Raw genomic sequence first — 21365 nt, 5'->3', positions numbered from 1 at the left:
CTAGTTATGTAAACTCTTTCTTATGTGGCTTGGACGATTGATTTCCTCTCTTAGGCCTATATCAGCAACAACTTGACCGATTTTTCGTCTTCTCGAACTTAGCCTTTCTTTTGATGTGAGTTACAAAAGTAATCTCGCGCCGGCGCCATTCACATTGACCCACAATACTTATTTGTTTCGAGTTAAGCACAACGTTTTTCACAAAAAAATTCTTCCGAAGTTTCAGCGTAGGGTAGAAAGTGACTGTTTTCTCGCCTGCGTTGTGAAAAGCGAGACTCCTAGCAGCCGTTGCAGATGTTTGTCTTTGATATGGTTTTAAATAGCGGAGAAAAGTGCATTAATGCAGCGGACATCACTAAAATTTAGACATGAATTTCAGCTGTTTTGAAACTGATACTCTCTAGAAGTTTGCAGTTTCCAAGTTTTAAATGGCTCAGTTCATTAAAAGAACACCAATTTTATCCACAGAAATGAATTAAAGATCTCTATGGCATCGCATCTAAAGTATGCCAGCGATGAAGACCTAAAACAGGTCGGTCTCTCCAAGCCGGAAATTCGTCGTTTACGCAAATTTTACGAAAAATTCTATCCGCATGGTTATTTGAGCAAAATCAAACGTCTTCTCCAAGTACCCGTTACAAAGGAACATGGAATTGTGAGTATAAATGTGACAGTTGGGATCAAAGGGATCAAATTCATCTATCAAAGAGTCAAAGTGAAACGTCAAAAAGAAACAAACATGCGAAGCGGTCGCCAAATCGTTGATTTTTCTTTACTAATAGAATTCAGGAAAATTGAACGAATTTGTCACTATGTTTGTTTGCCGTGTTAAACGTCACTTTGACAGATGTAGTAGACCGACTTTTGATCCCAGCAGTCACAAATGATGGTCAATTTTTTTCTGACATTCCCTATTCAAAATTCGCAGATTGTTAATCCATCCGTATCAACCGAAACGGCCAAATCGGTTGATTCACCAGCCAAAATTCCTAACAACAAACACATTATTCCAGCCGATTCAATTTGTGTGAATAAGCAGCTAGGTATTGGTGAGTTTGGAATTGTTCAGCAGGGTGTCTGGACGAATGGAACGGAAAGGGTAATGACAATTTTAGACGGATTCTTTTGAAAAACAGCCGACCGATATCGGACGCATTGGAATATTTTATATGAACCCAGAAAGGTATTCAAATCTAGTAGCCAAAACCACTTTCAAAAAAAAATTTCGAGGCTAGGTTAGTGTGAGGTGATCAAAAACCGAAAACATGCCCTTTTCTCACTTTTCTCGAGGCCGAGTGGAACAAAAATTTTTCCTGGAAAATGGAAAATCGCTTTACCGGCCGGAAATCAAATGTTCTTTTAGAACCTTGCAAAAATCTACCGAATGTAACAACTTAAGTAAAAAATTCTTTTTAGCCGCGTACGAAGTACTGGGGGCTTATAAGATTAATATGCCGTTTGTAACATGTTGAATTGGAAGCAGACGGTAAGGGCAAAGCATTTGTCTATGTTCATAGATAACGAATCCGCAATAAAAAATGGTATGGCATGGTATGGTCGGCCCCTCCAGAGCTAGGGCCCTATAGGTGTTTTTCAGTCTTTCGACGATATCTACCGAAATACGCACGCAATAGCTGCTTGTGATATATCAAATGAAAGGTATTGACGAGTAGAACAAAGTTGCTGAACATTGTTTTTGGGTAAGATGCAACGCGGGCTCGTTGGGAGGGCTCAAAGGTCGTTACTCGGTCCTAAGTGTTTTTTGCACATAAATCGAGTAAATCTCATCCGATTTTGCTAGTTTTTGTTTCATTTGAGAGATAATGGAATGCCGAATAGAATAGTGGCGAAAAAATTTGGGTTTCTAAAATAATGTCGTAAATTGTTGGTTTTATTTGAGAGGTACTTCGTACGGGCTTTCGTAATTGCGCTATGCGCAATTTTAAAAATGAACACTTTCAGTAAATTTGATCCTGCCCAACTTGACTTGCATTTTGGTAACAGACGCATTAGAGGGTTGTAGACGTATTAGGGTTCCGGGCATATTATGCTTACGGACGAAATAGGATTACGGGTCGTACGGGGCTAAGTCGCAGCAAACGCTCCGACTGTTCTGATGCCTTGTTGCAAGCGCAGCGCGCAGCGCTGCGCCTTAATACATGACTGTCCCGGCATCTATTACACGATGCCCGCAGAGCATCGTTGTTTCTAAAAATCTAAAAAGTAGATAGGAGTGTTTTTTGGGGTGGCGAGATGGGAAAAAGTCGAGTTCGGACCTAGGTTAGGGCTGAGGCCGTACCTCGGACCTAATGATTTTACGGTTGATTTCGGTAGAGCTTTTGATGCTGATTCAGGAAATGTAGGTCAAAAAAAATTTTTATGCGTCGCTTGGCCGCTAGGTGGCTTCAAAGTCGGAATTTTTGAAACGAAAAATGGCTGCCATTTCGCGTAAAATTAATGGATTGGCGTGAAATATGTGTCTAAAGGGTTTTCGAGGTCGGCGCTTCCAAATAAAAACATTTGAGAGCGGCCACACACCTGTGAGCCGCAGCAAATTGCAAAAAAGTAGTTTTTTGGGTAGTTTTTCTCAATTTTCTCAAAAACAGTACATAGAACTTTTGTGCAATTTCCATGGTTGATAGCCGCTGAAAATACCTATCGATTGAGGTATATATTAAAAAAATCGGCGGAAGCGTTTTCGACAAAAGATGCAAAATGTGTCAATTCAGGGTACCAACTTTGATGCTGGTACGGCCACAAGATGGCGTCGTAGAGCTTTGGTCTCTTCGGGAGAAATGTTCAAAAATGAAAGTTGAGGGGGGTCCTAAAACAAAATTTTTATGTCCGAGGTCAGTGGACCGATTTTAGATTTTAGGTCACTCGATGTTTCCAGAGCCTCAAGGTGTGGCACCAAAATTTTATTTCACAGTTGAGATCTTTGCGTCGCTTGAATTTCGTGTTTACGGAGACAATATCGTCATAACGCATCGATTCAAAGAAAAAGAATCTGTTTTCTAAAGTTCGGACCGCAATAATCTAATCTAATGTAGTTGATGCTGGATCATTTTCCTAAAACAATTTTTCGAAAATAAAAATTTGGATCAGTGCATGTTTACGAATTAAATTACCTGCGAAAAGATAAGGCCTATCGATTGCACAACATTTGATCATCAAACACTAAACATTTTATATTAAAATATTCGATTTTCGATTCAACTTTTACAAAATTCCAATTGCATCAAAGAACCATTTTGTGGTTTGTAAACATCAAGAATGTTTCTGATTGATGTACGTCAAAATGGTAGTGCTAAACGTACTAGATCAAAATGTGTCAAAAATGGTACGCTTTTTGTGAGCGCTAAAATTTTAAAAAGTTCATGTTCGAACCTTCACATGCAAATGGAAACTGATTGTTTTATTTTGTCATTGAATCAATAAAGTTGCAGTAACAACTCACTATTTGGATTTTTCGAACATTGCAAACTTTATTTTTATGGAAAAAATATGAATTTTTTTCGGTTATTTGCTGAACATCGATGTCGTGGGATTGTTGTCACGTGGCGATTGTGGTTGTTTCTTTTTGCGCTATCTATTTTACTTTAAAGAAATGTTAAAGTGAAACATTTCGTTTGGTAAAAGTGAATTCATCCTTTTACAAATTGTTACAGTCGGCGGTTTAACCGAATTTATTCAATTTACGCCTTTAAAAACCTTTTGCGACTTTCGAACGGATCTTAAATAAATGATTACCAATTAAACGTTTCCCGTTATTCATTGAAAATTTAAATAGGCTAATCCAAGGTAGTATACCGATGCGCTTCGGCTATTATTGTAAAATTTCTTTCGAAGAAAGAGTTAAAATCTTCGTGATTGTTTGTCCATTTTCGTATTATTTTGAATGTTCAGCGGAGTCATAAAGTGAAAAGTCGTTAGAGGCGTAAATTATGGAGAGGTTATAATTATCGCTCATTCTAATACAAATAATTCACATACCATGATTGTCGTCGGGATGATAGAATGAATTTTGTTATTATGTAAAATCATTAAAGGTCCTATACAAAAATTATATTATATTATATTTGAATAGTTAAATGTTCAAACGCAATCTTTGATTCCAACAGATTATACAGACTGCAGTTTTTGCACTGAGTAAGTAATCCAAGAATATCCTATAGTCTGTATAAAAGTTTTCACAAGCAATTTATCTGTCCCATAAAGAAAACCTAGGAGGATGGTTAAGCAGCTTTAGCTGCTTCGGATGTATCTCCTTTTGAGTTTACCACAGTGTTTCGATCATGAGCAGCGAGTAAGATATATAAGAGACTAGTTTTCATTGAAAGTCTGATTCTATTGACAACATTTCGTGGAACAACTTTTTTTCATGTGAAACAAAATGGCGTCAATGTAGGGGTTTTCCCAAAAAGTGACCCGGAAAATTCCATAGCTTTGAGTTCACCTCAATCCGATTTCATTAAATAAGGGCTTTTAGAAAGCTTGAGTCAGTGTCTTTATAATACGTGGACTAACCGCCAGCTCCTGGAGGTCGAGATGTAAGCCAGGATTTTCACGGTTCCTAGAACTGATATTTCCCAACATTATTTAGTATTTCTTACTGAGCAAAATAGTGACATATAACTTTAATTTCTAACGAATTTTGAAGAATAGCCTGTCAACATATTAGAAATGAATCCCAGTCACAAGACAAGCTTAAAAGGTTGTGACCCTGCAATATTCAAATTTGTATAACTCGTCATTGTAAACCCTACTTTTGCACTAAAACACTAAAACACGATGATTCAACGCCAGAAGTGTTTTAATAGTGATAATTAACTGCACAATATTCCATTAGTGTTAAGTACCATCCTGATGGTCCATCATCTTCCCAGCTCTGGAACCTATAGCTTTCCAATATTTTTATCGGATTTTTTTCATGATTTTCTGGATTTATGTCATTCTTGAGGTAATTAGAGGTCAGTTCCTGCCAACTAATCATTGGTTCTTCAACGTTTAGGTCCTACACAGTTTTTCATGCTCAATCACATGAAATAAAAAAAAATCGAAAAACTTAAAGCAAGTCGATTGACACAAGGGGTGGGACTAATATGGTCGTGTGAGGTGTCAGTTTTATGTTGTTTCAGGGCAAGAAGAGTCTTACGGAAGTTTGGTAGCATCTACATGAAACATGAGCAAGGTCTCAACTTCTCATATTTCATCGTAGATGCTTCCCAACCCCCATAAGACCCTACTTGTCCAGAAAGTACATCCAATTACCTTTCAAATGACACCCCACACGACCAGGTTCGTTTCGTGTACCTTGAGAAATTTCTGTACGAAAAGGTGCATGTTTTCGGTTTTGATCACCTCCTACTTGCCATCCAAACTTCGAAGAATTTTTTTTTTTTTTTGAAAGTGGTTTTGGTTTCTAGGGTCGAATACCTTTCTTGACACACTGGAAGATGAGCCCGATTTCGGTCGGCTGTTTTTCAAAAGAATCCCTCAACTAATCCTCTCACTGTGCCGGTTTACAATGTAAACGTTACCCAGATTCAAGTGGCCATCAAATGTTTATCACGTGAACGGATGCAATCGAATCCAATGGAATTCCTCAAAGAGGCCGCTATTATGCACGCCATCGAACACGAAAACATTGTTCGACTGTACGGCGTTGTGTTGGACACGGAATCGCTGATGTTGGTCACGGAATTGGCCCAATTGCGGTCACTGCTGGAATGTTTGAAGGATTCGGGATTGCGGGTCAGTTTTTTGACGGTTCCAACGCTGTGCGAATTTGCGATGCAAATTTGTAGCGGTATGATGTACTTGGAAAACAAGCGGTTGATTCATCGAGATTTGGCATCGCGGAATGTGCTGGTGTTCAGTAAGGACAAGGTGAAAATTTCCGACTTCGGATTGTCGCGAGCGCTGGGCGTTGGCAAGGATTATTACCAAACGAATTTCAATGTCAATCTGAAACTGCCAATAGCATGGTAGGGCTTCAAGTCGTCCGTGTCTGTTACAAATAGAAATTTCTTAATTCGAATCTTCCGGTTAGGTGTGCACCCGAATGCATAAACTTTCTACGCTTCACTAATGCTTCGGATGTCTGGGGCTATGGCGTGTGCTTGTGGGAGATGTTTTCATATGGTTTTCAGCCATGGCCAGCTTTCACCGGTCATCAAATCCTAGAAGCCATCGATCATCCCAATTGTCAGGTGTGACTAATATTCATCTTCCAACTTGCAACGACTGAAAGTGTATTGACAATTTTCCCTATTCTCAGCGTCTTGAAGCGCCAGAATGCGCACCTAAGGAATATTATTCGTTAATGCTGAAGTGCTGGGAGCACATTGCCAGCAAACGTCCAAAGTTCAGCGAAATATACGCCATGCTACCAGACATGAAACCGGAGCAATTGAAAACCGTCGTCGGTTCGACCGAGCCGGCCAAAAAGGAGTTTCTGTTTTATCGTCAAAACGAGATCATAACCGTGCTGGACAAATGCACAAATTCGCCTTACTGGAAGGGTGTTCTCAATTCGGGCAAAACGGGACTGTTCAATCCGGCCAACACCGTTACGTATCTGGGCAGTTTGCCGTCGTCCAGCAACCGTGATTCGTTTTGCCGGTCGAGCGATCGGTCCAGCAAACGAAAACTTCGCACGGAAATGATTTCTCGTCCGCAAAACGATCTGAAGCACACCGGCCATGTTGGCCTGGATGGTGCTTATTTCGGAGACATTGCTTTCATGTCGAGCGTTCAAAATGTGAGTTATATTTTTGGCAAACGAACCGAAATCACTCACTGACGTCATTCTACCGTTTGTAGTACAATCACGTGCCTCGCCAAATCGTTACACCATACAAACCATCCGAAGATATTGAACAAACGCCATTGTTACTACCTCCAACACCTACCAGTCCAGATTCATTACAAACAGCTAGCGGCTACTTTCCGGAAACTATGAACGCTGCATTTAACAGTAATGGAACAGCCTCTTCATCCAACAACAACGACAATTTCAGCTCAGTTTTCGAATTCCCCAATCGTTCATCGTCCAACTTCAGTTCGTCAAATCCGTTCGTTTTTCATGACAATGTTCCATCCGCTCAACGGCATAACCTATCTGAAAATAGTGCGTTCATGGAAGAAGAAGGCTACACTAAGGTAAAACACGACAAAAAATGCCTTTGCAGTCCACAACATCTCAACGTTTTCAATGAATTCCACACATTCCACACAGCTCCCACTATGCATTAATGTGATCCGCTGTGGTTGACAAGATTGTGAAGCATGAAGTAACGCCAACAGCCTTTTTCATGGTGTCAGTAAATCTGTATCTTAGTCAAACATATAATGTGAGCTGTGTGGAATGTGTGGAATTCATAAGATATAAGACCAATGAGATGTTGTGGACTGTGATCTAGGCTTGAGTGAAAATCATTAATTTCGGCTTAGGATCAACGACTGAAAAACCTTAACTGGTCGAACATGAATGTACCGGAAACATCGCACGAATACCACGAAATATCCGACGATGAAATGGCACCGGACAAATTCGATTTGGGGCCGTCACTGCTGGACGAGATGGACTTTATGTTTCGGTCGATGAGTGCCGGCACCGATGTACCCAGATCGCCCGACTTTGAGAATACCAACAAGAAGAACGAAATCACGGAACTAACGGCAAAGTTGCATCGTAAAATCACAGCGCCTGGTTTGTCGGCCACGCTGGGACCGTTAGCGTCGAAGTCGAAAAAGAAATCCGGTGCAGTGAAACCGATATCGAACAAGGACGAAAAGATTCTGAACCAGGCCATTGATTTTGCAAACGAAATTAGTGCAAGGTAGGTGTGACACCAATGACCATTTTGATTGTTGATGTTTGAAGGTGCGGGAAAACGGGAAAATATGCAGTTTTTCTTGCCTTCTCGCCAATAGCTACTGATCGACCAGCCAGATTTTCCTAAAACTGACAAATTCTGATTCGTCTCGTTAATACCTTTCATTGGACATGTGCACAAATATTTTGAGCGAAAACATTCATAGATATGCTTGAAAAACTAGTCAAAACATACATTTTTCTCACCTTCGCGCCTATAACTACTGACCGAGCAACTCGATTATTCTAATTTAGATGTTCGGAATCGTCTCATCCATACCTTTTATTAAATGCGTCGCACACCGGTGTTGAGCGAAAACATCCAGAGTTAGGCTTGAAAAACTAGTGAAATGCTGGCAAAACAAAACAACAATGTTGCTCCGGGAACTTGACTCCAAATTTCTGTTGCAGTTTTGAAGCACTTCCCGTTGCGTCGAGGTAACATTTTCAGGCTAGAACGTTAGGTGGGCATGCAAAATAGAGGTAAACAACGTAAAACTCATAAAAAATTGTATGCTGAGTCTCAAAATAGTCGGCATACTTGCCTGCTTCCCGTTGGAAAACAGCGGGAAACAGACAAATATGCCGACTGTTTTGAGACTCAGCATACAATTTTTTATGAGTTTTACGTTGTTTACCTCTGTTTTGCTTACCCACCTAACTTTCTAGCCTAAAAACGTTGTCTCGACGCAAAGGAAACTGCTCCAAAACAGCGAGGAAAGTTTGGAGTCAAGTTCCCGAAGCAGTGGTTTTGTTTTGATTTGTTTTGCCAGTTTTCCAATCATATCTCTCGTATTGACGAGACAAATATCTAAACATTTTGCCTGTTTTTCACTAGTTCGTCCTTCACATCCAGAGCCTAATATTTGGGAATTAATTTTCTAAATTCCCAAAATTCCCAAAAATTCCCTAAATTCCCAAAAATTCCCTAAATTCCCAAAAATTCCCAAAAAAAAAACAACAAATATTTCAGAACATATTGAATATAATATATTCAGTAAATTGAGCTTAAGCGGGATATCGCCAAAACTGGAGGTGATGGTGATAGGGGAACAAGTGGTCTCCGATTTTAATGAGTGATAGATTCGTCTTCAATTCTAGAGAATCGTATCTTTCATTTTTTTCGAATTTTTTTTTTTTTAAATTTTCGGTTAAAGTGTTCAAAGGTGAAAGCATGTCAGAGGGTACCGAAAACCCTTTTTCGGCTATAACTCAAAAATAATTATTTTAAGAGCAATCTACACTCCGACCTTCTATGAAAAACATTTTCGATGATAACTTCTTATTAGAATATTTTTTGAAAAAATTGGTTTCATCGTTTGGTGCCACAACATATAAAGTTTCGATAGCCACCAGAATAAACCGCGCGCCTTTTTTAATAAAAGTTTATTTTTGTTATAAAAACTTTTTCTATTTTTTATAGAAATTAATTAAAAAAATCACTGCCATGATGAACTCACGTACGGAAACTCTAAAGAATCGAAATGGGATATTAGGTATCTGTCAGCTGATAGGAATATTTTGTTTGTTAGTGTTGGTTTTTTGGTTATCTCGGTGATCACAATTAAAACAAACTGTCAACAAGTAAAACATCCCAATTTGTTAAGTCACGAAATTGTTTTTTTTTTCAAGCGCGAGATTTTTTGAAAATTGGAGCGGCTTTTTAAACTGAAATTAAAAATTTCAAATTCCACTTTTCCAATATCAATATACATTTTCAGTGTGTTTTTGATGTGTTCATTGAAATAAAAATAATATGGACGAAGGCTCGCGGTTTATTGTCAAGATTGATGCAGTCTACGTCGAGAAAACTCAAAAGTCCAAAAAATATCATAAAAACACAAATTTTAGGAGTTTTGAGTTTTTGCGCATCAATCTGGACAATTCCAGTGGCTATCAAAACCTTATATGTTCTCTGGCACCAAACGATGAGGCCACTTTTTTCAAAAATAATTCGAATAAAAAGTTATCATCAAAAATGTATTTCATAGGGTGTAGATTGCTCTTAAATTATTGTGGTGTTGTACTAATGTCGGCTTTGGAGAGACCTACAAGTAGAGTATACGCCCTGGCTGGTGCGAGTACATCGACGAGAATTATATCCTTCAGAGCATAATATTTAGGAACCAATTTTCAAAAGTTCACTAAAATTCCAAAAAAAAATCCCATTTTTTTCCTTGCTTGTTCATAGTTTTTTAAGGTTTTTGAACTTTTTCTGATCTTTTACGATCATTTAATTATAAAAATGCAAAGAAAAGAAATTTTTTGGGAATTTTAGGGAATTTTTGGAAATTAATTCCCAAAATTCCCAAAAATTCTCTAAATTCCCAAAAATTCCCTAAATTCCCAAAAATTCTCAAAAACGATTCCCAAATATTAGGCTCTGTCCATATCTCTGAATGTTTTCATGTGTGATATGTCAAATGAAAGGCATTGACGAGACGAAATAGAATATTTCAGTTTTAGAAAAATCTGGTTGGTCGATCAGTAGCTATTGGCGAGAAAGCAAGCAAAACTGTAAAAATTTTCCTGCTTTCCCGCACCTCCATTATGAAATTCGACAATTATTTGCCAGATATTTTCTCTTGCTGAGTTTTGCATAGAAAATGCACGCAAAAGTTTTAAAAACTATGTTCGGACGGAATCCCAGAGAGCCTCGGATTAATTTGACGGAAATATTCTAACATTCGACTTTTTCACTAACAGATCCATGACCGATCTGGTGTCCGAAAATGCTACCGTCGCACAAAGCCCAAAGCGTAAATTCAGTTTTCGTTTTCCGAATCTATCTCATCATAGCAGTATTGACAAAGATCAGAGTTCTGCGTCAGCCGGTGGACATGCGTCAAACACGAACACTCCGACTTATTCGAATCGAAGTCGCAACTTCTCGGAGGAAATAAAGAATGTTCCAGATCTGCAGGTAATTGAATACCATATTTTCGTCGTTTTTTTTTAGTTACACAAATATTTTCTTTTTCAAATTTTTTTGTCATTGATTTTTCTCATTTTTCACTTTCAAATTTCCCCCAAAAAAACACTTGGTTTTCATGGCGTTTTTTTATTATTTTTTTATATTTTTCTAATTCGCTTCGATTATTTACCTGGATTGTGTGTTAACTTTTAGTTTGTTGATTATGTCGATAACTCGATTGATTTGTAGCTAGAAATAAGTAGAGGTTCTGAAATAGACCTGAAGAGACACTGTTGTTTAAAGTTGTTATCGCTAACCGAGGGAAAACAAAAAAAATCACGCACAATTTAGGGACTCAAGCTTTTTTTATGAATTGATTCTTAAATGTTAGGCTCTGAGCTTGACAGTAATGCCTAGTTTCCTCTTACCAAAAATGTAATCCGTGTGAGAGACAAAATTGAATTTTTTTCAATTTTTCCGTTGTTTATTTGACAGCTTGCTCTCTCACGGCTTTATCACGGAGTACTTTTTGTTGAGTGGAATGGACACTTAACTGTTCCTTTACACAACGACGCATGCGACATTTCCAATGTCAATGTGACGCGAGATTTTGAAATTTTTCATTCAAAAAATCTGACAGTAAGAGAATTGCTGTAAGTTCTGTTCCAAGTGCAGGTGGAAAGCGTAGTTTACTGTCAAACGTCATCCACATAGCCATAACGTCAACGGTTTCTCATACATTTTGTTTGGTTATGTGGTCTGTGGATGACGATTGACATTTCGATGTTGCACTTCGAACAGATCTATTGGAAATTGACTCGGAAGATACGTTGGCGAAATTGGAATAATTCAATTTTGCTGATGCAAAGGTACCAAAACAGAAAAATTTGGCATTTGGTGCTGTTGTGGCGAATATTTTCGTGTACGGCGTTGTGTGTAGGAAGGTCAGTTGGCCGTCGAAATAACCCATCTGAATTATCTGGATATTGCGGGAAAATGACCAAAGTGTTACTCTTAACTAGTTACTTCTGTGATTGTTGATTGAACGGTCATTTAATGAAATATTAAACTTCAGATGGGGGCTCGCCGCGTTGCTTCAATATTTCAAGTTGTATTTCCCGCAGGAATCTGGCTGGAACGTTCATTTTCATAAAAGTTTTTCTTCAAGCTTTTGTTTCGGTTTTATGTCAACCAAGTTAAATTGTGGTAGTGTATGAGTTATTCACGCCGTAAGTGCGGTCGAAATTCAAAATGGAAAGTGCGGAGTCTTTCTAATGCTTAGTTTCCTCTTACCAAAAAAGTACTCCGTGTGAGAGTCAAAATTGAATTTTTTTCAATTTTTGCTTTGTTTATTTGACAGCTCGCTCTCTCACGGAGTACTTTCTGTTGAATGGAATGGGAACTTAACATAGCGTCGTTTTCATACAAGGAAGCGTTGAAATGTATTTTTCGGGTCACTTTTTCATCAAATCGTTCACTTAAAATTCAAATTTTATTCAAACTTACGGCGTGAATTGTCGAGAGGTTGTGTTGTCAAAATGGATAAAATTTCGGTTTAATTGACAAACTTCACTTGGTTGATGCGAGTGAAATGTGAAAAATTTTATTTATGTTAAACTGAGATTTTTTAGTGTTTAGTGTCTCTACCAAATGGCCCCAAATTAAAATCTAATTTTCTAAGTCGGTTAATTATTCGAAACTCTACATACATCACCAAAAAGACCGTCGACTTTATTTATTATTTAGGATATTTAACACTTTGCCGGTTACTGTGACTTGTCGACTCTGGGCACCCTGGAAAGGAGTCGAGGAATACCTCCAAATAAATTTCTAAAAATCAAAAATTAAATTTTAGATTTTTTAAATTTTATTTGGAGGTAACCCTCGACTCCTTTACTGCTTTCCAGGGTGTCAAGTTCCAGCGTGCGCATTATTCTGCAATGTGAAACACGTGATGTGTCAAACATAGTTACTGACGTAACGCAGCTTATGACGGAGAACGGTGAGCCCCCATGCAAAGTTCAATATTTCATTAAATAACCATTCAGTCAACAATCAAAGAAATAACAATTTAAGAGTAACAATTTGATCCTTTTCACGCAGTATCCCGGAAAATATGAATATTTATTGCTCCAAAAACAGTGTCTCTTCGGCAACGTAATTGATGTCAAAATTGCTTTTCCGCATGGCTTTTTATTCAAAATTAAAATTCTCGTTCTAGTTCCAAAGAACATCTCTCAGGATGTTTAAGAATTTTAATTCTGAGTAATGGGTCTTGCTTTATCCGGTGTCAGAGGCTTTACCAAATACTTACAAACATAATAATGTGTGACTAATGAACTAAATTTTCATTCATCAACCTCATTCCCATGTCCTTTACGATTTATTTTCTTATTCGTTTTGTTTGTTTGGTTTTTAAATAAAATTCTTTAAAAATGAAGCGCTTCCGGTCACTAACTGAAATCGAGAAATATCAGTCCGACATTAGAATCCCATTGTTCGATAAAGAGAGTGCCGATTTTTGCTTTGAAAAGTCCCGTGAACTACTCAGTAAACCCATTAATTTAGACGTAAGCGACGGTTGTGATCCTACCAAAATAAGTAAAAAGACGCGCGACTTTATCGGCGAAAACTTACTCGACATTGAGAATACGTTGAAAGCGTTGAATCTAGATTTCATGCAAACGTTCAACGAGCTGGAAAAAACCGATTCAGCTGAAACATTGTTCGGCGACATTGGTTACCAATGTGACGCTCAAGTGAATCCGAAAATTCGTAATTCGGCTGTTAAGCTACCCAAAGCGCAACACAATTTTAGCGGTGGCGCTAAGGTAGACATTAGTCCCAATTCTACAATTCCGTTCAGCCCGTTGGATAAACAGCCATCCAATTTCATTAGCGCTCAATTCTACGGCGAACCATTCGGCGATAAAATCGAAGACAAACGTTCTAGTACACCGGACACTGGCTTCGCATCTCGTGAAACGAATACGTCGTCACGTCGCAGTAGTCAGAAAAGCTCATACAGTCCCCAAGAATCGCATTACAGTCCCAGAGAATTCAATTTTTCCAATCAAGACACCCGAGCCTATATCAATGAAATCGCTCACAACACCAAAAACCATCCACCGTCACCAAACCGTCCTAGTATTGTCAACACCAGTAACAATTCCATTCATTCGGTGCATACGCCATCCCAAAATCGTCTACTGGACTTGGAAAAATCGTTTCCAAGCCGTCAGAGGTCCATGTCGTTCACCGACAATTACGACCTAAAATCGCCGGTACTGTCTGAGCCGCAAAACAATCGACAACTGAAATACGGTCCGAGCATCATACGCCAAAAGCCACGGAGCTCTGTCGCCTACAAACCGAAAAGTATTAAAGCGCGTAATCTGCGGCGACTCAGCTACAACCCAATTGTTCTGGAAAGTAGCTCTTCATCAAGCAGTGAAAATGAGTTTGATCGCAGCATAGCCCATTCCGAGTGTGACATCCGATCGACCACAGTAACTTCTCGTCGTCGTCGGCAGTACCTAAATCGTAAATTGAACGACAGTTCGAATGCGCCCGATAAACTGTATGGTTCCAATACCAGCATCAAGAGCGCCCCTCAGTACAATTACGTTAGTGATAGACAAGTGCACAATTACTTAGATCAGAAATTTAGTTTCGGTTACGGTTGTGAGGATGGTGGTCTTTTCGGCGGCTACAACGAAGGTCCGATAATCAACGGATCGGGTAAAGTTGTCCATCCAAGAGGCGGCGGCGGCTTTGAAGCGAAATCCAAAGAGCCGCCAATGACACACTTCAATCGCAACATTTTGTTTTCCGAATTCGACGTGAGTAAATTGACCGGAAAAAGTCCGACGACTCAAAGCTTTCTGCAGGAAATGTTTCCGGCTGGCGAAAGTAAAGTCAGCAAATCGTCTCCGGGTTTTCAATGGCCTGAGAAGATCCACGCGTCGACAGTGAAGCAGAATGATTTAATGTGGCGCCAACAGAATACTACCGTTGCGAATCCACCGAAAATTGCACAAACCCCTTACACTAGTGATAGTTCCAGTACGGAAACAGATATTGTGGCCGATTTTCCAGAATATCAACCGATCCGTATGCCACCCAGTCCAGCACCATAATTTAGATAAGATAGCTTTTATCCCAGCACTGCTTCTAGCATGAACATGGAAAATATTCGGAGGCTGATGAAATGACTGTAGGCATTGTATGAGCTAAAATATGCAATACAAACAATCCTAAGCGGCAGCTCTCATCACTAAAACCTCCAAATTTAACACTTGCCAATTGAGTGGTCATGCTAGTAGCAGTGCTGTGCCTTTATGAATAATAATCAGATTTTAAGATCCGCCACATTTTGGAGAGGGTTATTTAGTGGTTTCAAATGTCATTATACGTAAACAGTTAAACGTTTCATTTTTCGTTGAAAAATTATTTTTTCAACAATTTGGTCTAAATCGAAGGAATACAAAGATTAAGTAATTTAGATATTTCTGACAATTAAAACAAAATTATATGTAAAATAATGTAACTTTTAGGGAGCGTTCACTTCTTTTACCACTGCTCTGTCAGCTAAAACTCAGGGTTACTCGGGATTTTATCATCAAGATTATGCCTTTCCTTGGGCTGTAAGTATGAGAACCTAATTAGAATATTGACGAATCACGAGTCTCTCGCTTTCTTTCAACAGTACACAGCCCTTTCTCAAGTAAACGGAAGTTGAAGCGAAGCGCATAGTGTGTCATTGAATGAATACATCTGACTATGGCGGTCCAATATTACCACCAGAAAATATTGACATTCAAGTGCTTTAACCATTCGTAATAGATCACTAAAATGACCGCTGGCGTGACGATCGACGGTTCAGTTTTGTGTGCAAACTAATGACAACCAACTTTGCTTCTAAGGGAATTCCCCGTATTTAGTTCATTTACATTAATTTCAAAGAATTGGACGCACTCACTTATTCATTACTATGTGAAATTGTGAACTTGGTTTCAATTAGTTTGCACACTTTTCCCCACCATTCCTCACCTTTCCGTCATCAGTTTCACCAAACGAAGAGATCTATAGGGTGTAGCGGTTTTAAAATTAAAATTTGGAAGTGTAACGCCTTGTTGCGTCCACTGGCAGCGAAACGTGTGAAGAATTTGTACATTTGTTAAGAAACGTTTTGTAAAATCCATTCACGGTGTTCCTCTAGCAATATCGCCATTCAAAGGGTTTCAAACTGTCTTCGTCTTGAACATATAAACATTCAAAAATGTCGAATTTTACGACTATCGCTGGCTGTAGCTACTTGACCAGGCTATCGAGTGAAGCCATTTTAACACGAACTAGCTTACAGTTAGTCCATCTATCCGTTGCGATAACAATCTGTACTCAAATTTACTTGTATTCGAGTCCCTCAACAGAACATGAAGAAAAATCAGAGGTGGTATCGCGACTCTATTTCAGTTTTCTTCAACCCCACTGTGATGGTGGCAGCACTAAAGTTTGAATAAAAATTTTCTTCCACAAAGTGACCAGGCGAGCCCGCTGAGTGAATTCTCCCTTGAGCCCTAATTAAAACAGTTTCTAAAACCGCTACACCTTAATTCGTAACTTCAATTTGTTACCGAAGCTCAAAGATCAACGCAACAATAGTTTTATTTGCGTATCTGTTTCGTACGATTGATTCAACTGATGGATAGAATCCCCTGGAAACGAGCGAGGAAACTAATAAGGAAAATCTGTAAACATTAGAGTTCAAATCATGGCCACTTTTAAGCGTGTATTTTACACATTGTGTGTAAAAACTTTTTAAAAGTGTGTATTTTACACACTTTTATGTTTGCACAAAAAATTTGTAATTACACACTTTTTTCCAAAACTGAGAATTGATTTTCACATAAAAAAGACCAGCCACTGTGAGCTTGAACCAACTTTTAGTCAAAGTATTTACACATGAGATTTTTTTCCTGGAATTGGTCTATTAGGGCCCCACTATTATTGTTATGAAGAAAATAAATTATCACAGCCGGATCTTTTTTCAATTTCGACCAATTTTGTGGTATAAAGCGACCTTCATGAACTCTGACTCCTACTAAACACTTGTGAGTGAAGTTTTTTTATGACCTGTTTTATTTAGTCGTATCCCGTGCTTTTCTAATGAAACCGTACAAGCTCAATTTCATAAGAAAATATTGGCAATTTACCTGTTTAAGGGTATTAAATTCGCGATAATCGTAAAAAAAAGTCCAAAAAAATTTGCAACCGATTCCAGGGGCGCATGTATTTTCTGAAAGATATTGAGCCTTAATAAAATTTTCTAGAACAAACTACGCCGAAAAAATAGGTCTCCGGGCAGCGCAACGATCATTTGTACAAAATTACATAATACATTGAATAGTAAAAGACAAATAGATGTATAACTATAGCCGCCTACTCTAACCAAAGTAATTTTCAATTTGTACAAATTAGGTCTGCGCAGCCCGGAGACCCATTTTTTCTGCATAGTTTGTTCTAGAATATATTATTGAGGCTCAATATCTTTCAGAAAAAAGCGCCCCTGGAATCTGTTGCAACTTTTTTTGTACTGAAAGTGTCTGGAGTCGATTTTAACTTTTTATCCAGACCGAATTACTACTTGCAACAACTCAACATTTTCCAACAATAAAGACTCCACAAACTATTTTTTTAAGTTAATATAAACTTGCACGGGCGATTTTTGTGAAAAATTTCGAGTTTTCGTACATGCCTCCAGAACCTATGGATCATTTCAAAAAGAAAATATTTTTCCCAGAATATATAAGATCCTATATTCGCCTATGTCCGATTTTTTTTAGGAATTTTTGAGTTGAAAAACCACTTTTTTAGAGTAAATCACATGCAATTTTTTCATGTAATAGCTCATTTTAAAGGTATTTGAAAGGGTCGTGCAGCAAGACTCGTGCTGACAGTTTTCAATAAATTACAAAATTCGTAAAAAAAGATTAAAGTGTTTCATTACAAAATAAAAACGTTTTTGGTAATTTCAGAAAAAGTGTGTAATCGCAAAAAGGTAATTACACACTTTTTTGTAGGGCATTTAAAAAAAAAGTGTGTAAAAAGTCAAAAACCTTAATAGTGGCCATGGTTCAAATAAGTTCTGAGTTCTTCTGGATTGTCTAATTGGGGATTGTATATGAGCGGCTTATGAATGTGAACATAGAATGAGAACATAGATCTGTCGTTTGATGTGTCTTCTAAATTCCGATTCGTCTGAAATGGAAATTGAAAGTTACAACTTAGAAGTAACTCTTATGGGCTCATGTGAAAGTACTGTGAGTTGCATGATGAAATACACAATCAAACTTTGCAAAGCGCGTAGCAGAGTACTGGAAAAAAAGAGTAATCTAAGTACACGAATATTTCCATTCTATTACTCTATTTGCCGTGGTAAAACCGCTATTACCCTGCTAGGTACTTTGAACTTTGACATAAGCTGACAAAGTGCTAATGGTGTGGATAAAGCGTATACAACTTCCGTTATTTCAATGAAATTAAGGATAAAATAATGACTGAGTAAAAGAACGATTATCAGAATTTAATCATAGGGCAAAACATTATTGTCACATCACATTCTAAATATAACTAATCCTTGACACTAGCCCCATCTTACTATGTTGTACACGTACACAAAATTGAGGTAAATACTGCCAAACACCATAATACAGTGTTAAAAGCAAAGTATATAAACACAGTGTTTTATACTTTGGTTAAAAGAGAAAAAAATGACTAGTTACTTAACTGGTCTCGATACGTCAAAATTTCTATGTAAAAGTCCAGTTAACTAGTAACAACACAGTTAACTTACTGAGCTCGATGAGTGAACATTTTTGACATTCTCTTTTATCACTCTATTTGAAGGATCGATACATACGAGATGTTGAAGAAAAATGTAGGCCAAAGGACCTGTGTTGGCAACACTGAGACGATGGTGTGGAGTTGCGCTGTAGCAACAATTTTGACATGCAATTAGCTCAAAATCAGTGTTACCAACACATGTTTGTTTTAGCCTACGTTTCTCTTCTAAGTGTTGCATATATCTTTCCTTCATATACAAACGCAACAATTGACATTATCTAAAGATGTCATTTCCATTTTGACGAGTGGGAATGCCGCCCTTCGCTCCAGGTCCCCACTCGTCCTAACATTAATTCGGAAACACGGACTTAATGTAGTATAACACAATAACCAATAATCGTTTTCGAGTAAAAAGTAAAATAAAACTAAAATGCAAATTGTTAAAGCAAGAAACTGAAATTACCAATTGTAACAACATGAACATTAAAATGTTACCAATAAAACCGTGGGCTATTATTTTCAGATTATTTATTCGGGCTACTAGGAATTTCGCGCCGCGTCATTCACAATAATTGACAAAATGACACATTTTGTAAAAGGAAAATGTCACTTTGGGGGTTATTGTGAATGACGCAGCGCGAAATTCCTCAACACCTTTATTCGCGATTGGCATGTAATGTAGTTGACATTACTTTCTATGTTAAAAAAAAAATTGAATATCGGACAAAAGTATGTTCAAGTACGTTAAGTCAAAACTGCTCGTCTATTATTCGCCAGTATTTTCCAAACAATTTCCGCTACGCGTTGCGTCATTCGTTGCAAATCGCCAATATTCACGTCTCAAAAGACGAAGAACTATTGACGGTTTTCAGCGACGGATGCGACGCTTAGCGGAAAGTAAGGTCATGACTAAGAAGTACAAGGTGTTGCACGTGTCGCATTGTCGTTTTAGAACACATATGAAATATTTTGAAGATAGCCAATGTCGCCAGTACAAATACAGACAATTTTGTTCGTGACGGGACTTAACTACACGATCATTATCGTCTCGAATGATAGTCGATACTATAATATTGTCCTCTAAACATCTTCTGGTTGATAATATCGTCTTCCAGGTAGTAATATCGACCGTAAGACGAAAATATCGACCGGAAGACGATAATATCGACCGGAAGACGATAATATCGACCGGAAGACGATAATATCGACCGGAAGACGATAATATCGATTTAACGCGATAATATCATCTTCAGGACAATAATATAGTCTTACTGTCGATATTAATGTCTTGAATACAATATCATCCTGGGCGTTATTCGCACAACAAAAACAATGGACTATGTTGTCGGCTCGTTATTAACAGTTAAACTTTCAAACGAGAAATCATGAGATATGTATGGATAACTACAATCACCAGAGAAATGATAAGTTGATACACCTGTGGCGAGATAGAACGTACATGTGAATGACAGTTGGCTCCTATGTTAGAGAATGTGAGAGAATTACATACAACTTATCATTTCTCTGAGAATAACTCACAATGAAACTTATCATCTTCGAAAATATTTTCTGTTACATATTTTGAAAAGTCAATAATACTACCCGGGTATTATTGGCTTCCGACCGATATTATTGTCCTGGCCGATAATTGATGTTATTCGTCCTGGATGATAACATTGGCAAGACAATAAATCGCCCAAAATTTTTTATTGACATCAAAAGCCAAGGTGATATTATACTTTTGGTTGATAATTTCAGGACAATATTATTATCTTTAGTGCTATATTATCGTCTGCTGAGCGATATTATCGTCTTCTGGACGATATTATCGACTTCTCTGTGATAGTATCGTCTGCTGGGCGACATTATCGCCTTCTTTGTGATAGTATCGTGTTTTGTGTGACATTATCGTCTTTTGTGTGACATTATCGTCTTTTGTCTGGCATTATAGTCTTCTGGGCGACATTATCGTCTTCTGCGCGACATTATCGTCTTATCGGCGAATCGTGTAGAAAAGTCATGTCTTCATTTTGTTCTAAATCACGACATTTTTGAAAACTACATGTCGCATAGTCGTTTTAGAACATGTTGCACCGACATCTTTATATTTTGAAAATTACCAATGAGCCCGTCATTTGAAGAAGCCTCACAAAAACTGCAATCAACTCCGTTTAGCCTCCGTTTACATGACAGTTGTAAAATAGAACAAAAGAACTGTCACGCAAATGGAGTGGAAATTGAATTTATTTCAATTTTTTTCTCCGTTTACGTGACAGTTCCTTTGTTCTATTTTACAACTGTCATGTAGACGGAGGCTAAGCGGAGTGAGGGATTATTTTTAAAATCCACCTTTCAAAATCGGATCCATTTCGTCTGGGATGGATATATACATGGTTTGAAAGGTCTTTGCCAGTAGACCTCAAAACAGGCCTCACACAGTCTCGAGCCACACCTGGTTGCTGGTGGAAGATTTCCGAAGTTGGAAAAATAGTGTTTTTTATCCGAAATTTTAGGCCGTTATAAATGATCGTTCCGGGTGAGAGTGGGCTCGTTGGAAAGCTTAGCTCAAGTACTTTCGGGTCATGCCTAGTTTGATTAGATTCATTGATATATGTTTGCAAAAAATGCAAGATTTTTTTTTAAATCTGTGTGAACTTTAGGCAGGTCTGGGCTGATACTGATGACGCTTAATGTGAACCTAAGATGCTAGTCGTAACATACATTGTC

The 21365-nt window shown here is 38.0% G+C and overlaps 1 protein-coding gene across 2 annotated transcripts in view; it reads left to right on the top strand.

Moving 5' to 3' along the window:
* LOC119077466 (activated Cdc42 kinase-like) overlaps positions 1-21365 on the top strand; it is a 30666-nt gene that overhangs the window by 5648 nt on the left and 3653 nt on the right. Inside the window, exons 3-11 of one of the 2 annotated variants that reach the window (XM_037184676.1) lie at positions 469-655; positions 929-1099; positions 5545-5987; positions 6053-6212; positions 6281-6763; positions 6826-7164; positions 7456-7844; positions 10586-10802; positions 13235-15675. In XM_037184676.1, the coding sequence (XP_037040571.1) occupies positions 469-655; positions 929-1099; positions 5545-5987; positions 6053-6212; positions 6281-6763; positions 6826-7164; positions 7456-7844; positions 10586-10802; positions 13235-14932 (4087 nt within the window). In that variant the 3' untranslated portion in view covers positions 14933-15675. Of the gene's footprint in view, positions 1-468; positions 656-928; positions 1100-5544; positions 5988-6052; positions 6213-6280; positions 6764-6825; positions 7165-7455; positions 7845-10585; positions 10803-13234; positions 15676-21365 lie in introns of those variants that run through there. The other variant, XM_037184677.1, reaches the window with a different exon arrangement.

Source organism: Bradysia coprophila, unplaced genomic scaffold (genome assembly GCF_014529535.1).
Source record: "Bradysia coprophila strain Holo2 unplaced genomic scaffold, BU_Bcop_v1 contig_235, whole genome shotgun sequence".
NCBI lineage: Eukaryota > Metazoa > Arthropoda > Insecta > Diptera > Sciaridae > Bradysia > Bradysia coprophila.
Note: the sequence above shows the minus strand (reverse complement) of the source record. Positions and strands in the feature narration are given on the sequence as shown.